The sequence below is a fragment of the Microcaecilia unicolor genome, chromosome 6 (genome assembly GCF_901765095.1).
Source record: "Microcaecilia unicolor chromosome 6, aMicUni1.1, whole genome shotgun sequence".
In the NCBI taxonomy this organism is placed as follows: Eukaryota; Metazoa; Chordata; class Amphibia; order Gymnophiona; family Siphonopidae; genus Microcaecilia; species Microcaecilia unicolor.
This window is the reverse complement of record NC_044036.1, coordinates 17652875-17672920: the sequence shown is the minus strand read 5'-3', so window position 1 is coordinate 17672920 and position 20046 is coordinate 17652875. Positions and strand designations below refer to the sequence as shown.

General features: G+C 44.8%; 1 protein-coding gene across 1 annotated transcript in view; it reads left to right on the top strand.

Annotated features, from left to right (window-relative positions):
• The window catches only part of LOC115471948 (cytochrome P450 4B1-like), a 106381-nt gene that overhangs the window by 65164 nt on the left and 21171 nt on the right, over nucleotides 1-20046 (top strand). The window contains exon 6 of the mRNA XM_030205939.1: nucleotides 14035-14186. Within this exon, the coding sequence (XP_030061799.1) occupies nucleotides 14035-14186 (152 nt within the window). The remainder of the gene's footprint in view (nucleotides 1-14034; nucleotides 14187-20046) is intronic.

Here is a 20046-nt window from a genome sequence, read left to right as displayed (position 1 = left end):
TCGATATGCAAGAGGATTTAACCGGGCAGAAGAGGCTCCTTCCTGGTTAAGTCCTGCTGAGCTGGCCATTTCCAGATATTCATCAGCAGTTACCCGGATAATGCCATTGAGTTTCCTCTCTGACCACCATAGTTCTAACTGGCTAGGTTAGAGGTGGTTTGTGGTGGATCAAGCACTTACCCGGTTAGTGGTGGTATTCAATATGCTAACCGGTTAAGTGAGTGGATAAAGTTAGGACAGCTAATAGGCTGTCAATTTTATCTACTAAGCTGACCATGGCACCAGTCTGAATATCGGCCGGTAAGCGGTTAGCTTCTGGGTTGCCGCACCATCCCGGATATTCTGTGCAGTAGGCCGGACGTGTCCCGCCCTGAATACCTAGGGTTAACTCAGCCTGCAGCTGTGAGCAGCTTACAAGTTGCTTACCGCCGTGTTTTTATATCTGATATAAACAAGATTTTCAGGATATTTTTTTAGATGAAGACAGCAGTGATGTAGTCAGAATTGTTTTTTCGGTGGGGACTCACATTAACATGGGTAGGCACTAGGCAGTGTGGATGTTGACACTGCCTCCAGTTCTGTTATTGACCTGGGTCTTCGCTGCTGACTAGGTGGGCCTGACTCCAAATAAGGAGGGTCCACGGCTCACCCATGGCTATAACAACAAGAAGAAAGCGCAATGGGTCTCAAGCATGGGTATGAAGGAACACTAGAGACCTGACAAGGGCCGTGTTTTGGCAATCTGCCTGCTTCAGGGGTCAACAATGTATTGTTCCAACTGTGTAATCCAATAACATTTAATCCAACATATGTTCTCACTCCTGACACAACTCTGGCTCCATCCTCCTTTTCCCACTGTGACCCCCGAACCATTCGATTCTCTAAAGCCAGGGAATTGCAATGTTCGGGGGGCCATGACGAGAGAAGGTGATATCATTCAAGAGCAGTATGTGTGCTACCTAATAAAGGCCACAAGGGATGGGCTGTCACTTGCTGTTAACAAATGAAAACATGCCAAAAAAAGTTTTGTTTTGTTTTGCTGATAATAGTACACACTCTTTGCAAATAGTGCACATATGCTTTAACCATTGTGCATGTATGCATTATTTTCAAAGAGAGAAAAGAGTGGGATGTTTGACCACGGAAAAACAAATCCTGGAGACAAAAATGTATAAAAACGTCTTTATTATTAAAAAAGACTCGACACAACTGTTGTGTTTCGGCCGTCAGGCCTGCCTCAGGAGTCTGCTACAATGACGTGACCTGTATGATCCTGAATGCCAGAGGTGGAATCTGATCCCCGGCACGAATCACAAGGACTGTTAATGGCTGTAAACAAAAAGGGTCTTTAAAAAGACCTTTGATATAGACTTGCTCGTAGTGGGTCGCTGGAAGCGGAGCACTAAATGTAAAATGTGGTACACCAAACATATAAAACCAACATTTGCAGAATGGAAATCTAAATACCATCAGGATAGGCTTGCCAACTAGATCCATATTCATCCGACAGGACATTACTCTGGTAAGTGACATTTTTTTTCTCTGTGCTTAGTAACTTAAAGATTGGGTTTAAAAGAGGAATTATAGGATATTGACAAACACAGTTAGAATTTTTTAAAAAAGAAAAAAGAATCAAACTTTTTTAGCTAGTCTCCATACCGTTTTCTACTACTACTACTACTACTACTATAGCATTTCTATAGCGCTACAAGGCATACGCAGCGCTGCACAACCATAGAAGAAAGACAATCCCTGCTCAAAGAGCTATGTAATAAACGTAAGCCAAGTATAGGACAATCAAGCCATTGTGACATCACTGATGAGGTTGGCTCTTATTGGTGGCCTGAGGCATTATGACATCACAATATTAGCTCTGGTTACAAGAGACTACTACTACTACTATTTATCACTTCTATAGCACTACAAGGCATACGCAGCGCTGTACACCATACATGAAAAGACAGTCCCTGCTCAAAGAGCTTACAATCTAATAGACAAAAAATAAAGTAAGCAAATCAAATCAATTAATGTGTACAGGAAGGAGGAGAGGAGGGTAGGTGGAGGCAAGTGGTTACGAGTCAAAAGCAATGTTAAACAGGTGGGCTTTCAGTCTAGATTTAAAGGTGGCCAAGGATGGGGCAAGAAGTAGGGGCTTTTCCCCATAGTTTTAAAACTTGAATTTTCTGCCACAGCATTAACAGATACTCTAGAAGGAACAGCAGGGCCTAGTTCAGTCCTTATTCCCACCCACCCCTAGCTCAACTCTTCATTTATAGTCAATTATTCTAATTAGAACAACAAGAGGAGAGTTTTCATTAGAGTTTTAATTACATTTAGTTTCTGAGAAGCAAACACTAAATAAATTACATATTACAAAAATATAATCTTAGGGCTCTTTATATTCATCTGTACCTGAAGAAGTTATAATTAAACAACTCTATAATACTAAGATGCAAACAGCAGTCCAGCAGTGAGAGGGGTGCTATCCAGTCTTTTGCACTGAGTGTCACATGTATGATTATCTCCCAGTTGGTGTGAGGTTATATGTGTGTGCTCGATGCAAAGAGCTCCTAGCTGTCAGAGAACAAGTCCGTTCTCTGAGGCTAGAGTAGCAGACTTGGTGGAGCTGAGGGAGACAGAGAAGTACATAGAGGAGGCCTACAGGGACATTGTAGAGCCTCTGTGGTGCCTTGGAGGAGGGAGTTTTCTAAAAAGGGGGCATCACCATGGTGCAGCTGGAAGTAATCCTGTAGCCGGGTCCAGCCCACCAAGGGTTGCAATATTCTCTCGCACCAAGTATGTGTGTGCTGCTGCGGCTAAGAAAGCAATCCAGAGGTGGCCGGTTCAAATCCCAATGATACAGGTCTATAAAATAATGAGTGGAGTTGAAGGGTAGATGTCAAGCATCTGTTCACGCTTTCCAAAAATACTAGGACTAGGGGGCATGCGATGAAGCTACAATGTAGTAAATTTAAAACGAATCGGAGAAATGTTTTCTTTGCTCAATGTGTAATTAAACTCTGGAATTCGTTGCCAGAAAATGTGGTAAAGGCGGTTAGCTTAGCGGAGTTTAAAAAAGGTTTGGACGGCTTCCTGAAGGAAAAGTCCATAGAACATTATTAAATGGACTTAGGGAAAATCCACTGTTTCTGGGATAAGCAGTATAAAATGTTTTGTACTTTTTTGGGATCTTGCCAGGTATTTGTGATCTGGATTGGCCACTCTTAGAAACAGGATGCTGGGTTTGATTGACCTTTGGTTTTCCCAGTATGCAATACCTATGTACGTATGTGTCTCCAGGAACTTCTGTTCAGGAGGGATATTGCTAGGTACTTGTGACCTGGATTGGCCACTGTGGGAAACAGGATGCTGGGCTTGATGGACCTTCAGTCTGTTCCAGTATGGCAGTACTTATGTACTCATGACTTGTGGTTTTGATTTCCCTATTGGCTTCCCTAAGAAAAGCAAAGCTACAGGTCCCTACATGCATTGGGGTAAGCCCAGGACTGGATGAGCCCTGCCGGCAAATCTGGATCTAGTTGGCAACCCTACATCAGGAACCCTAACCTCACCCTCCTCTCTTATAAACACATTAAAAATATAGGCTTCACCAGGCAGCTTCTTGCACCAGGAAGTAAGGACTACACAAAGGAGGGAGATATGTGATGAAGAGGAGTCCGTGAGCCACAAGAGAGGTAACCATCTGCCTATCTGTGAGATAAGTGAAAAGAAGAAAAGTCTAAGCTGTAAGAAGAGACCTGATGCCCAGGTGCATCTCTGTCCAACTTTTAAGAACCCAATTTCTATGTGTGGAGAAGGACCTGACTCTTAAGGGTACTACTAGCTTCCAACTCAGAAAATAACTTAAAATATTTTTTTTAGCAGTGTACGTTTCCTTCATGGGGAGGGGAGTGAGTGAGTGAGTGAGTTCTCGAGAAGTCTTCCTCCTCCTAGGAGGTAAACCCCTCTTTCTAGAAGATCCTAGAGGAGGTTGGGTTATTCTTTAGGTATCCAGAGCAAAATGTTATAAACTCTCAGTACTTTATCTAAGAACCAGAAACAATCTGAAGGGGTCGTGCTGATCCCCAAGGAGGGAAAGAGAAAGGGAGAAGGTGAAGAAGGTTTCTTCCTGGGAATTATTCAGGGCCCATCAAAGATTAGTTTACAATAAGTAAGAGTAGTTTTCAACTTTCTGCTTCTGTATCACATATTAATCAAGATGAAAAGAAGAGCAAATGACAGCTGACATAGCTAAAAGGTGAAGTGAAAGAAGCTAGTAGAGCAAAAAGAACATCTTTCAAAGAATGGAAGAAGGATTCTAATGAAGAAAACAAGAAGCAGCATAAGCACCGGCAAGCTTCAAAGCATTAATAAAGAAAGCTAAAAGAGAATATAAAGAGAAACTTTCTGTAGAAGTAAAAACTTATAGTAATAACTTTTTCAGGTATATTAGAAGCAGAAAGCCAGTGAGGGAATCAGCGGGAACATTAGATTATCAAGCAGTAAAAGGGACACTCATGGTGGACAAGGCCACAGCGGAGTGACTGAATTAATTCTTTGCTTTGGTCTTCCAAAGAAGGTGTACGAGATCTACCTGTACTAGAAATGGTTTTCAAGAGTGATGATGCAGAATAATGAAAGAAATCAAGGTGAACCTGGAAGATGTACTGAGCCAAATTGACAAATTAAAGGGTAATAAATCACCCGGACCAGATGGTATGCACCCCAGAGTACTGAAATTGCTGATCTGCTAATAGTTATCTGTAACCTGTCGTTAAAATCATCCATAGTACCTGAAGTTTGGAGGGTGGCCAATATAATGCCGATTTATAAAAAAGGTTCTAGAGGTGATTCAGGAAATTACAGACCAATACATAGTAACATAGTAGATGACGGCAGAAAAAGACCTGCATGGTCCATCTAGTCTGCCCAAGACAAACTCATATGTGTATATCTTACCTTGAATTTGTACCTGTCCTTTTCAGGGCACAGACCATATAAGTCTGCCCAGCAGTATTTCCCGCCTCTCAACCACCAGTCCCGCCTTCCATCAGCGGCTCTGGTACAGACCGTATAAGTCTGCCCTCCCCTATCCTCGCCTCCCAACCACCACCCCCTCTTCCCCCCAACTGCTCCGCCACCCAATTTCAGCTAAGCTTCTGAGGATCCATTCCTTTTGCACAGGATTCCTCTATGCATATCCCACGCATGTTTGAACTCCGTTACCGTTTTCATCTCTACCACCTCCCGCGGGAGGGCATTCCAAGCATCCACCACCCTCTCCGTGAAAAAATACTTCCTGACATCTTTCCTGAGTCTGCTCCCCTTCAATCTCATTTCATGTCCTCTCGTTCTACCGCCTTCCCATCTCCGGAAAAGATTCGTTTGCGGATTAATACCTTTCAAATATTTGAACGTCTGTATCATATCACCCCTGTTCCTCCTTTCCTCCAGGGTGTACATGTTCAGGTCAGCAAGTCTTTGCTCATACGTCTTGGAACGCAAATCCCATACCATCCTCATAGCTTTTCTTTGCAGCGCTTCCATTTTTTTAACATCCTTCGCAAGATACGGCCTCCAAAACTGAACACAATACTCCAGGTGGGGCCTCACCAACGTCTTATACAGGGGCATTAAAACCTCCTTTTTTCTGCTGGTCACTCCTCTCTCTATACAGCCTAGCAATCTTCTAGCTACTGCCACCGCCTTGTCGCACTGTTTCGTCGCCTTCAGGTCCTCAGATACTATCACCCCAAGATCCCTCTCCCCGTCCGTGCCTATCAGACTCTCCCCGCCTAACACATACATCTCCCTTGGATTTCTACTCCCTAAGTGCATCACTTTGCATTTCTTCGCATTGAATTTTAATTGCCAAACGTTAGACCATTCTTCTAGCTTCTTCAGATCTTTTTTCATGTTTTCCACACCCTCCGGGGTGTCCACTCTGTTGGAAATCTTGGTGTCATCCGCAAAAAGGCAAACTTTACTTTGTAACCCTTCGGCAATGTCACTCACAAATATATTGAACAGAATCGGCCCCAGCACCGATCCCTGAGGCACTCCACTACTCACCTTTCCCTCCTCCGAGCGAACTCCATTCACCACCACCCTCTGGCGTCTGTCCGTCAACCAGTTCCTAATCCAGTTCACCACTTCGGGTCCTATCTTCAGGCCGTCTAGTTTATTTAAGAGCCTCCTGTGGGGAACCGTGTCGAAAGCCTTGCTGAAATCTAAGTAGATGACGTCCATAGCACGTCCTTGATTTAATTCTCCTGTCAACCAGTCAAAGAATTCAATGAGATTCGTTTGGCACGACATAATAGGTCTGACATAATAGTGGAGGGGCATAATCGTACGGGGCACCCATCTTTAAAGGCGCTCATCTCTAAGGACGTCCCGGCGAAGGGGCGGGGCATCCCGTATTATCGAAACAAGATGGGCGTCCATCTTTAGTTTAGATAATACGGTCGGGGACGGCCAAATCTCAACATTTAGGTCGACCTTAGAGATGGGCGACCTCGGTTTTCGGCCATAATGGAAACCGAGGACACCCATCTCAAAAACAACCAAATCCAAGGCATTTGGTCATGGGAGGAGCCAACATTCATAGTGCTCTGGTTCCCCTCACATGCCAGGACGCCAACCGGGCACCCTAGGGAGCACTTGTTAGGCTTTCACGGCAGAAACTGGGCTTATGAGCCCTTGGACCACTGCCGAGGAGCGGCAGTGGCAGTCAAAACCACCCCACACCAGAGACAAGGCAGGCTCAGACAGGAAACAGGTAGGCTTCACCTGCACTTGACTGCCGTTCCCCAGGAGTTCAACCCCTGGGTGCAGGAGGCCAGCAGGACTTACCGGGCTGGACTGGATCAGGATCCACAGACAGACTAGGTAGACAGGGACTACACACAAGCTTGGCAGAAACAGGGGTTAGGATTTACATACAAGCTTGGCAAAAGCAGGGTTCAGGATATACATACAAGCTTGGCAGAAACAGAGTTCAGGATATACATACAAGCTCGGCAAAAACAGGGTTCAAGGTATAGGATCTCAAACAGACAAGATATAAGGTTCACAACCAGAAGGGAAAGGAAGCCAACAGGGAAGGAGCAATCAGGACTGGGTTCAAGACTGGATACAGGAGACTCAAACAGGCAAGGAATACAGACTAGGCACACTAACTAAAAAAACAAGGCTCAATAATACAAAGTGGAAGTGCAAGCATACAAACCTCAACCTGGACCTTTGGCAATGCAAAGGCCCTGAATGGAAGAACACCAGTTCCTTATCAAGGCCCTGACTGATGATGTCACAACTACTGGCCACAGGCAGGAAGCATACTGAAGCACAGAGAGGCTTAACACACACAGGTGCAGTATAGTGGAGCAATTAGAGCCATGCTGGAAGCAGCCAGCACACAGAGACAGAGCTAACTCAGGAAGAACAGACAAGCCAGCTCAGAAGCTGACCGCTGAAAATAAGGTGAGTCTGAGAGGGGTCATGACCACAATCGTGACAGCACTGCAGTGGACTTCACAAATTGCTCCCAGGTGCATAGCTCCCTTACCTTGTGTGCTGAGCCCCCCAAAACCCACTACCCACAACTCCACACCACTACCATAGCCCTTAGGGATGAAGGGGGGCACCTACATGTGGGTACAGTGGGTTTCGGGTGCGTTTTGGAGGGCTCACATTTACCACCACAAGTGTAACAGGTAGGGGGGGGTGGGCCTGGGTCCACCTGTCTGAAGTGCACTGCACCCACTAAAAACTGCTCCAGGGACCTGCATACTGCTGTCATGGAGCTGGGTATGACATTTGAGGCTGGCATAGAGGCTGGAAAAAAATGTGTTTTAATTTTTTTTTTTTGGGTGGGAAGAGGTTGGTGACCACTGCTGTGTTGGTAAGAAATGATTTGCTAAGATTGTTGTTTTCATTGCTTTCTTTTCTACTGACGCATCTTGTCTTTAGCTGTAGCTGGGGGTGACCACTTGAAGTGAACTTCCTCCATATGCCACCCCCGCTTTCTAGTTTAAATGCCTAGAAATATATTGTCTGAATTTCTCCCCAATGATTTTTTTTCCTGCCACAGTGAGATGCAGCCCATCGTTACAGTATAGTCTTTTGTTTTTCCATGTATTGCCCCATCCTCCTATGTACCTAAATCCTTCTTGGTGACACCAGGCTTTGAGCCAGGTATTGAAATTCTCAGTACTTTGCAATCTTTTCTCTTCATTTCCAAAGGTAGGCAGTACTTCTGAGAAAGCTATTGTTTGTATCAAAGGATTTAACCCCTCTCCCAGCTCCTGACAAGCTCTCTGCGTGGCAAGTGGGGTATTACTGGACAAGTCATTTGTTCCCAGGTGGATAACAACATCAGTGTTTGACTCCTTGGTTTCTTCTCTGATTATAGAGATTATTTGCCTGGTACTCCTGGTAGCTGAGGAGCCTAGAAGGCATTTCACTTTGCATGGCCCCTTGAGCTGTGTTTCAAAGTTAATGCCTCTGATAATGGAATCCCCTAGTAGTAGTAGCAACAGTTTCCTGGTATGAGTTTCAACAATAGTGATTTGGGGGTGTCTTTTCTCTTTGGGCACCTTCATATCTTTTTGTTCCACCTTAATTGCTTCTTCTTCCGCCTCAGTTCTGTTTTCAGGAACATCACAGTGCTGTAATGGAGCAAAAGAATTCTGTAGGGGCAACACTTGTGAGGGCGGGTGCTTCTCTGCCACATAACGTAGTCTGCCTGAGCCTACCTTGAACCATCTATTCTTAGGTGGTTTTATCATTTGAGGCAATGGTGAAAAGTTGGTATGATTCTGTGCAGTCCTAGAAGCTGCTTTAAGTGCATCCAATTCCTGCTTTACTTTATTTAGCTCCTGTTTTAAACTAGCAAGCTGAAGACAGATAGGACAAGCCTTAAGTCTCCAGATGATTGGCCTTGAAACTAAAGCACCACAATTATTACAGAGAATAAAAGTCATCCTGATTGGTTGAAATGGGTATGAACAGGTGTACTATGATGGGGTTAACAGTCTGCAAGATCACCTGTGTGTGACTGAGGAGTAAAGTTAATGAGTTTTGGCTTGTCTGTATATTTATTTATTTATTGCATTTGTATCCCACATTATCCTACCTCTTTGCAGGCTCAATGTGGCTTACAATTCATCATGGATACTGGAACTAGAAGGGAATATATATTTGGTTTTACAGAGGGTTTTGGGTTACATGATAGTGTTAAAGCAAAAGATAGTATAAAACACTTCTGGATAAATTAACGATTGTACAGTTACATGTGTTGATCTTTGTGGTATATCTTGTCGAAGAGATAGGTTTTCAATAGTTTGCGGAAATTGGTCAATTCATAGACAGTTTTCAAGTAGCGTGGCAGCGTGTTCCAGAGCTGCGTGCTCATATAGGAAAAGGTAGATGCGTGCATTAATTTGTATTTCAGGCCTTTACATGACTGGAAAACCCTGGGGTGGGTGGGACTATAAGCCCCAGTGAGTCAGCCAAGTGCTGTGTCAAAAAAACGTTCTCAAGGTTTGACCAGAATGCTACAGTCTGCTCAAATAATTTTCAGTTGATTTAACTTTCAAATTCCACTAGGCAGGGTTAGAAGACAGAGAAGTGCACCACAATACAGGTTCACAGGACAAATAAACAATAAGCATTAAATTAAGGAGAATTTCAGGTAGCTAAACCTATAGCCAAAAAGTTGAGAAATTAGAATAAGATAATCGGAAATCACTCAGCAGTATTTCGGTTGAGGTCCAGCACATGGAATGCTACAAACAAAGGTCCAGCACATGGAAAATGTCCAGCACATCAGGGCCAGGGAAAATGATAGAAACTGTTATAAAGAAAAGAATCTTGCCAGGTACTTGTGACCTAGATTGGCCACTGTTGGATATAGGATACTGAGCTTGATGGACCTTCGGTGTGTCCCAGAATGCCAATGTTTATGTTCTAAACATATAGACAAACATAGTTTAATGGGACAGAGTCAACATGAATTCAGCCAGAGGAGGTCTTGCCTCACCAATTTGCTTCATTTATTTGAAGGTGTGAATAAACGTGGATAAAGGTGAGCTGGTTGATATAGAGGGGCATAATTGAAAGGGGTGCCCACGTTTTTCCGAGGACGTCCTTGCAGAACGTCCCAGCGAAGGGGCGGGGAAACCTGTATTATCAGAACAAGATGGGTGTCCATCTTTCATTTCGATAATACGGTCAGGGACACCCAAATCTTGACATTTAGGTCGTCCCTAGAGATGGTTGTCCTTAGACTTGGTCGTTTCTGATTTTCAGCGATAATGAAAACTAAGGACGCCCATCTTAGAAATGACCAAATGCAAGCTCTTTGGTCCTGAGAGGAGCCAGCATTCATAGTGCACTGGTTTCCCTGACATGCCAGGACACCAACCGGGCACCCTAGGGAGCACTGCAGTGGACTTTAGAAATTGCTCCCAGGTACATAGCTCCCTTACCTTGTGTGCTGAGCCCCCTAAATCCCCCCAACCCCCCCCCCAAAACCCACTACCCCCAACTGTACACCACTACCATAATCCTTACAGGTGAAGGGGGGCACCTAGATGTCTAAATGTGGGTAGAGTGGGTTTCTGGTGGGTTTTGGAGGGCTCACATTTACCACCTCAAGTGTAACAGGTGTGGGGGGGGGGCTGGGCCTGGGTTCGCCTGCCTGAAGTGCACTGCACCCACTAAAACTGCTCCAGGGACCTGCTGTTGCAACCCTACCTTGGTCTTCTGGCGGCGACTATATTGGAAGGATCATCTGAGCAGCAACCATCTTGGGAAAATCATCTGAGGGGCTACCATCTTGGTAGGATCATTTGAGGAGCAGCCATCTTAGGTAGCTCTCTAGAAGGCAGCCATCTTGAGTATCTTTTGGGCGTGCCCTATGGGACCTCTTGCCTCTCAGCTGAGACCAGTATCCTCTGATTGGAGGCCTATTTAAGAGCTGGCCTTAGCCACCATCTTTGCTTCAGCTTCTTTCTGGTTAGAAGTCTGGCGCGTTGGTTTGTGTTTCTCTCTACCTGATTGTTGAACTTGAATTTGGACTGGATTTGACTCTGCTTACTTTGCTGCCTGCCCTGACCGGATTGAACTTGACTCTGCTTACTTGCTGCCTGCCCTGACCTTGGATTGAACTTGACTCTGCTTACTTGCTGCCTGCCCTGACTTCGGATTGAACTTGTCTCTGCTTACTTGCTGCCTGCCCTGACTTCGGATTGAACTTGACTCTGCTTACATTGCTGCCTGCCCTGACTTTGGATTAGACCTGACTTCTGTAGCGTCCGCCTGCCTTTCCGGCAGCCGGCTGACCCCGTTCGGTTCCTGAAGTCCTGGTGGCTGCCTGCACCTGGGGGCTCAACTCCTGGGGAACGATGGTCATGCCCAGGTGAAGCTGGGGTTTGTTCGGCTGCCCAACTGAGTGCGGCTTCTTCATCGGCACCATGCTCAGTCGGGGCACAAGGGCTCACTACCGAGGATCGTAACACCTGCATACTGCTGCGATGGACCTGAGTATGACATTTGAGGCTGGCATAGAGGCTGGCGCAAAATATTTTTTGAGGGTGGGAGGGGGTTAGTGACCACTGGGGGAGTAAGGGGAGGTCATCCCTGATGCCCTCTAGTGGACATCTGGTCAGTTCGGACACCTTTTCGTGGCTTGGTCGTAACAAAAAAAGGAACAAGTAAAGTGGACTAAGTGCTCGTCAGGGACGCCCTTTTTTTGGGTCAAGGACACCCATGTGTTAGGCACGCCCAAGTCCCACCCTCACTACGCCTCTGACACGCCCCCTGGAACTTTGGTCATCCCAGCGACAGAAAGCAGTTGAGGACGCCCAAAATCGGCTTTCGATTATGCCGATTTGGGCGACCCTGTGAGAAGGACGCCCATCTTCCGATTTGTGTCGAAAGATCGGCATCCTTCTCTTTCAAAAATAAGCCTGAGGCATTTAGTTATGTTTAAACAAAGAGATCTGCACGAAGCTTACAAAAATAACAAAATATATATATATTTTTTACTTCTTTTGTTTTAAAACCTTCAGAGTCAGTCAGCACAGCAGCACCTTACCTTTGTCTCCTGAAATCCAAGTGGTGCAAATTTCTAGAAGGAAGTGGGAGGGAACATCAGACTCTCAGTCTTTCTTCTTCTTGCCTCCTACGTGCCCGTCCCGCGCGTTCCCGCCTATGCGGAACAGTACACCACGGGACGGGAGCGAGCCGAGCACTCGAAAAAGGCTGACTGGCTGCTGCGTGAGCTGAGGAGGGCAAGCCCAGCTGAGGGCGAGGGGCGAAGAAAGAAGAAGCAGTAAGGCACCCAGGACCGGCACGCCGGTGAGAGCCCGAGCGGGCGGAACTCAACTGCCTGGGGCCTGGGGCTAGGCGGGCTGAATTTGGGATGGCATGTCCGTGTCAGCTTGGCGTCGTGGTCGCGCGCGTCGGCGTTGGTCCAAAAAAGTCTTGATGATGATCCTGCGGCTGGGCTGAGCGGCGAGGCCCGTGGGCGGAACTGGGGGCTGATGCGGTGTGTCATGTCGGCAGTGGCCTGGTCGGTCCGACCTGTCAATCATAATCCGACGGTCTTCTGGCTGTGGAGGCTTAGCCTCCCCAAGCCTCTTGTACCGGGCGCCTATGAGCCTGATAGTCTCTCTAGATTTTCAGAAAGCCTTAGACAAAGTCCCTCAAGATAGACTTCTGAGAAAATTAAAAAAGCCATGGGATAGGAGGCAATGTTCTCTTGTGGATTTGGAACTGGTTAAAAGATAGAAAACAAAGGTCAGGTTTAAATGTCCATTTCTCTGAATGGAGGAGGGTGAATAGTGGAGTGCCCCAGGAGACTGGTGCTACTTAACATATTTATTAATGATCTGGGATTTGGAATGATGAGTGAGATAATTAAGTATGCAGATGACATAAAACTATTTAAAGTTGTTAAATCTCATGGAGACTGTGAGAAATTGCAGGAGGACCTTGGGAAGCTGGAAGACTGGCCATCCAAGTGAGGCCCATTGAGAAGAGTAATTCAAATCATGGTTACTTGACGCAAGGTTCCATTTTAGAATCTAGATGTCATCTTGGACAATACATTTAAATATTCTGCTCTGTGTTTGGCGACAGCCAAGAAAACAAACATAATGCTAGGAATTATTAGAAAAGGGATAGAAAATTATTATTATTATTATTTATTGTATTTGTACCCCACATTTTCCCACCTTTTTGCAGGCTCAATGTGGCTTACAGAGTATAGATATGATAACGTCGTTACATGATTTAAAAACAGTCGATCATAAGCAGATAAGAGAGAGAATATTATAATGTTTCTGTATCGCTCTATGGCGTGACCTCACCTTGAGTATTGTGTGCAATTCTGGTTACCGTATCTCAAAAAAGACTTAGAAAAGGCTCAAAGAATGGTGACCAAAATGATTAAAGGGATGGAACGCCTCTCATATGAGGAAAGGCTAAAGAGGTTAGGGGGTCTTCAGCTTGGCAAAGAGGCAGCTGAGGGTGGATATGATAGAGATGTACAAAATCCAGTGTGGAGTAGAACAGGTAAATGTGAATCAGTTGTTTACTCTTTCAAAACGTACAAAGACCAGGAGACACTCCATGAAGTTATGCACTAGCTCATTTAAAACAAATAGAAGAAAATATTTTTTTCACTCATTGTATTGTTAAGCTCTGGAACTCTTTGTCAGTGCAAGTAGTAAAACCAGTTAATGTAGCTGTTTAAAAAAAAAATAGGTTTGGACACGTTACTAGAGGAAATGTCCATAATCTGCTACTAAGATAGACATAGGGAAAGCCACTACTTATCCCTGGGATCAGTGGCATGAAATCTTGCTACTCTCTGGGGTTCTGCCAGGTACTTGCAACCTGGCTTTGCCACAGTTAGAAGCAGGATACAGGGCTGGATGGGCCACCAGTCTCTTTCTGGGCTAGATAGACAATCAGTTTGACGTATGTTCTTACGCAATTTAGCCTTCCTTTTTTCTTTTCTTGCAGTGACAGCGCCTACATAAAAGCCATTTATGACCTCTGCTCCTTGGTGGACCTCAGATTCCGTTGGTTTCTGTTCCAGAGTAACCTCATTTTCTACTTAAGTCCCCAAGGATTTCACTTTCGGAAGGCCTGCAAACTGGCTCATCAGCACACAGGTATTTCCCCACCATATTATTTCTTGAATACACTTTGCTTAAACTCCTGCTCACTGCAAAATGTAAATTTATAGCAAGAAGGAAGATGTGGGTTCATATCATTTCCCAGTCTAATATTGTTTTGTGTTTAAGTAGATGGAGCATCTGAATTAAAACAGTTAAATCTAGTAAAGTGACTACACTCTACTAAATCCACCTCCTCCGGGAGTTTCTCATTTTTAGATTGGCGGGGCTGGTGGTTGGGAGGCGGGGATAGGGCTGGGCAGACTTATACGGTCTGTGCCAGAGCCGGTGGTTGGGAGGCAGGGCTGGTGGTGGGGAGGTGAGGATAGTGCTGGGCAGACTTATACGGTCTGTGCCTGTGCCAGAGCCGGTGGTTGGGAGGTGGGGCTAGTGGTTGGGAGGCGGGGATAGTGCGGGGCAGACTTATACGGTCTGTGCCCTGAAGAGCACAGGTACAAATCAAAGTAGGGTATACACAAAAAGCAGCAAATATGAGTTATCTTGTTGGGCAAACTAGATGGACCGTGCAGGTCTTTTTCTGCCATCATCTACTATGTTACTATATGCCACCTTTCTAACCTTGTTCAAGATAAATTACAATTTAGATATGGTCCTGTTTCAGCAAGAGCTTTCCAACCTAAATTGGTGCCTGAGGAAAAATGGATTCCCCAGGTACACAAGGAGCATCAGTGGGAGAAGTGGCAGCAAACCCTAGTTTTCTTGAATCTGAACCCAGTAACTTCTAGGCCACTTCTTTGCAGTACCAATTAGTGGTTTGAAATATCCTGAGTCCTACAGGAGAGAAGTAAGTTTGACCAGTCAGATGCAGTGTGGTTCTTCTTCTTCTTACTACTACTACTAGTACTACTACTTACCATTTCTATCACAAAAGAGGAGACAGGGAAGAAGTGAGAACCTACAGGCTGGTAGGCCTCATGTCAGTGGAAGGAAAAATAATGGAGTCGCTGCTGAAGGAAAGGTTAGTTAACTTCCTAGAAGCCAACAGGTTACAGGATGGCTTTACCAAAGGAAAATCCTACCAAATGAATCTTATTGACTTCTTTGTCTGGGTGACTGTACTGCTATGGATTTACAGCCTGTCTCACTAACACAGACTACTCAATAATTACCGTGGATTCTTTTGGATTCATACAGTGGGGGAAATAAGTATTTGATCCCTTGCTGATTTTGTAAGTTTGCCCACTGACAAAGACATGAGCAGCCCATAATTGAAGGGTAGGTTATTGGTAACAGTGAGAGATAGCACATCACAAATTAAATCCGGAAAATCACATTGTGGAAAGTATATGAATTTATTTGCATTCTGCAGAGGGAAATAAGTATTTGATCCCCCACCAACCAGTAAGAGATCTGGCCCCTACAGACCAGGTAGATGCTCCAAATCAACTCGTTACCTGCATGACAGACAGCTGTCGGCAATGGTCACCTGTATGAAAGACACCTGTCCACAGACTCAGTGAATCAGTCAGACTCTAACCTCTACAAAATGGCCAAGAGCAAGGAGCTGTCTAAGGATGTCAGGGACAAGATCATACACCTGCACAAGGCTGGAATGGGCTACAAAACCATCAGTAAGACGCTGGGCGAGAAGGAGACAACTGTTGGTGCCATAGTAAGAAAATGGAAGAAGTACAAAATGACTGTCAATCGACAAAGATCTGGGGCTCCACGCAAAATCTCACCTCGTGGGGTATCCTTGATCATGAGGAAGGTTAGAAATCAGCCTACAACTACAAGGGGGGAACTTGTCAATGATCTCAAGGCAGCTGGGACCACTGTCACCACGAAAACCATTGGTAACACATTACGACATAACGGATTGCAATCCTGCAGTGCCCGCAAGGTCCCCCTGCTCCGGAAGGCACATGTGACGGCCCGTCTGAAGTTTGCCAGTGAACACCTGGATGATGCCGAGAGTGATTGGGAGAAGGTGCTGTGGTCAGATGAGACAAAAATTGAGCTCTTTGGCATGAACTCAACTCGCCGTGTTTGGAGGAAGAGAAATGCTGCCTATGACCCAAAGAACACCGTCCCCACTGTCAAGCATGGAGGTGGAAATGTTATGTTTTGGGGGTGTTTCTCTGCTAAGGGCACAGGACTACTTCACCGCATCAATGGGAGAATGGATGGGGCCATGTACCGTACAATTCTGAGTGACAACCTCCTTCCCTCCGCCAGGGCCTTAAAAATGGGTCGTGGCTGGGTCTTCCAGCACGACAATGACCCAAAACATACAGCCAAGGCAACAAAGGAGTGGCTCAGGAAGAAGCACATTAGGGTCATGGAGTGGCCTAGCCAGTCACCAGACCTTAATCCCATTGAAAACTTATGGAGGGAGCTGAAGCTGCGAGTTGCCAAGCGACAGCCCAGAACTCTTAATGATTTAGAGATGATCTGCAAAGAGGAGTGGACCAAAATTCCTCCTGACATGTGTGCAAACCTCATCATCAACTACAGAAGACGTCTGACCGCTGTGCTTGCCAACAAGGGTTTTGCCACCAAGTATTAGGTCTTGTTTGCCAGAGGGATTAAATACTTATTTCCCTCTGCAGAATGCAAATAAATTCATATACTTTCCACAATGTGATTTTCTGGATTTAATTTGTGATGTGCTATCTCTCACTGTTACCAATAACCTACCCTTCAATTATGGGCTGCTCATGTCTTTGTCAGTGGGCAAACTTACAAAATCAGCAAGGGATCAAATACTTATTTCCCCCACTGTATTAGGTAAATGAGACCTTTATTAGAGGTGCTAAAATCTACAATGATTAAGATATATACAATGATTAGCTATATACATACAATGATTAGCTTTATAAACAATCATTACATCACTGGTCTCTACATCTAAGCAATGCTAAGAGTTCTTAGACCGGGAAAAGAAGCAATAATACACTATACATACATCATCAGGAATTTCAGGCCCTTATCTCATCAGCTGGGAGGCCCGTTGCAGCGAAAGCCCAAAGTCTCCTTATGACCCAGGAATAAGTCCTCTGCGTGATACGTCTACCCACAGATGAGCCTCAAAACTCTACTGCAACAAGCCCCCCTTTTTATTAAGCTTAGAACTCATGTTCAGAGTTAAGGAAAATTACAGAATGCTTCTCTGTTTTGGTAAACAAGCCATACTGTGGGAACGTGGTCACTTGTTTTCCAAGTCCAGGTAGCCAGGCTGAACTCTGAAAACAAGCACCATCCTCCACATACTAAATTAATTAGAGCTGTGTCTTATCTTCTGCATTCCAACTTATTTTCACACAATCAAAGTTAAACAATCAGTTTTAAACAGAATTATTTCTAATCAACAATACAGACCACGAGTGCACTGGTCGGTCAAGACAGAGTTGAAAAACAATCCTTAAAATTCACTTTTATTACAGTGACCAAAGAATTGGATGAAGGACACGCGCTAGATGTAATCTACTTGGATTTAAACAAAGCCTTTGATATGGTCCCTCACAAAAGACTCATGAATAAGCTGAGAGGACTGAACTTAGGACTCAAAGTGGTGAACTGGATTGGAAACTGGTTGACTGATAGGCAGCAGAGGGTGGTGGTAAATGGAATTCGCTCGGAGAAAAAGAAAGTGAGTAGTGGAGTGCTTCAGGGGTCAGTGCTGGGGCCGATTCTATTTAATATATTTGTGAGAGACCTTGCTGAAGGGTTAGAAGGAAAAGTATGCCTTTTTTTTCGGATGACACGAAGATAGCCAATAAAGTGGATACACTGTAGGGAGTAGAAACCATGAGAAGGGATCTCCAAACGTTAGAAGAATGGTCAAGGGTCTAACAGTTAAAATTTAAATGCCATGAAATGCAGACTGATGCATTTGGGGTGCAGAAATCCAAAAGAGATATACCAGATAGGAAGGGAGAGATTGGGAAGCTCGGTTTAAGAGAGGGAAATTAGGGTGATGGTGTTCGAAGATCTGAAGGTGACAAAACAATGGGCCATCACCAGAAGGATGCTAGGCTGCATAGAGAGGGGTATAACCAGTAGAAGAAAGGAGGTGTTGATCCCCTCTACAAATCGTTAGTAAGGCCCCACTTAGAATATTGTGTTCAGTTTTGGAGGCCATATCTTACTAAGGATGTAAAAAGACTTGAAGCAGTTCAGAGAAAAGTGATGAAATTGGTATGGAAATTGCATTGCAGGACGTATGAGGAGAGACTTACTGACCTGAACATGTATACGCTGGAGGAAAGGAGAAACCAGGGCGATATGATACAGACATTCAAATATTTGATTAATCCACCTTGTCCAGAGACAGGAAGGCACTAGAACGAGAGGACATGAATTAAGGTTAAAAGGGGGCAGACTCAGGAATAACTCTGGAAGAATATTTTCATGGAGAAGGTGGTAGATACCTGAAATGCCCTCCCGTAGGGGGTGGTGGAGATGAAAAAGGTAAAGGAATTCAAAAAAGCTCTGGGATAAACATAAAGGAATCCTGTTTAGAAGGAATGGATCCAAAGAAGCTTAGCGGTGATCAGCAAGCAAAATTGGAAATTGGGAGGCAAAGCCAGTACTGGGCAGATTTCTATGGTCTGTGCTCTGATCGTGGTTAGACAGATTCAGGTTGCTTTGTTTGCGGATGAAATTCTTCTGTATTTTCAGACCCTGAGGTTGACTCTTCTGTTATTCTTACAGAGTTTCATCAATATGGGGCAGTGTCGGGATTCAAAATCAATATGGACAAATCTGAAATCTCAGGTGTCACCACTTCTGTCGCAGTTGAGGCACTGAGTCAGCTCTTTGCTTTTTGGTGGGCCCCTTCATTTATTCTGTATCTGGGAGTCTTCATCCCAAAAGATTTAACCACCTTGTATGGTTGTAATTATCCTAAACTGCTCCACCAAATCCATTTGGATTTAAGTCGCTGGAAGGGGTGCTGGCTTTCTTGGCCGGGACAGATCTCAGTTTTAAAGATGAATATTTTGCCATACCTTCTGTTTTTGTTTCAGACCCTACCAATGCGTGTGCCGAGAGGGGTATTGCTGAGTCTTCAGAAAGCATTTATGTGGGATGGGAAGCCTCCCAGGCTTTCGAGATGCATTTTGTGGTGTAGTCAACATTTGGGAAGCCATGCTCTTCTAGATCTCCATTGGTATTATTGGACAAATCAGCTCTGTCAGCTGCTGGATTGGGATATTGAAAAACATTCTACCAGACTAGAGCAATATTATTAACCCCGTCATCCTTTGACCTGTTTATTATGGATTTCTACTCCTATCAAAGGTAGATTGTGGGGCCTGAGGAATCCCTTTTCCCATCATTTATTGAAAGTATGGGGGGAGGTGGGGGTCAGTAGAGGGTGGGGAAAACGGATGTCCACACTTTCTCCCCTCTCCTGTAGAGGAGTGTGGTAGCCGTGTTAGTCCTCTCTTAAGGTTATCAGTAGAAATCAAACAAAATAAAACATGGAAAAGAAAATGATTGGACATAACTTTTTTATTGGACATGACTTAATACATTTCTTGATTAGCTTTCGAAGGTTGCCCTTCTTCGTCAGATCGGAAATAAGCAAATGTGCTAGCTGACAGTGTATATAAGTGAAAACATTCAAGCATTACTATGACAGTAAAATAGATACCATTGGAGATTCTACATGGAATGTTGCTACTATTGGAGATTCTACATGGAATGTTGCTATTCCACTAGCAACATTCCATGTAGAAGGCTGCGCAGGCTTCTGTTTCTGTGAGTCTGACGTCCTGCACGTACGTGCAGGACGTCAGACTCACAGAAGCAGAAGCCTGCGCGGCCACATTGGTGATCTACAAGGGCCGACTTCTACATGGAATGTTGCTAGTGGAATAGCAACATTCCA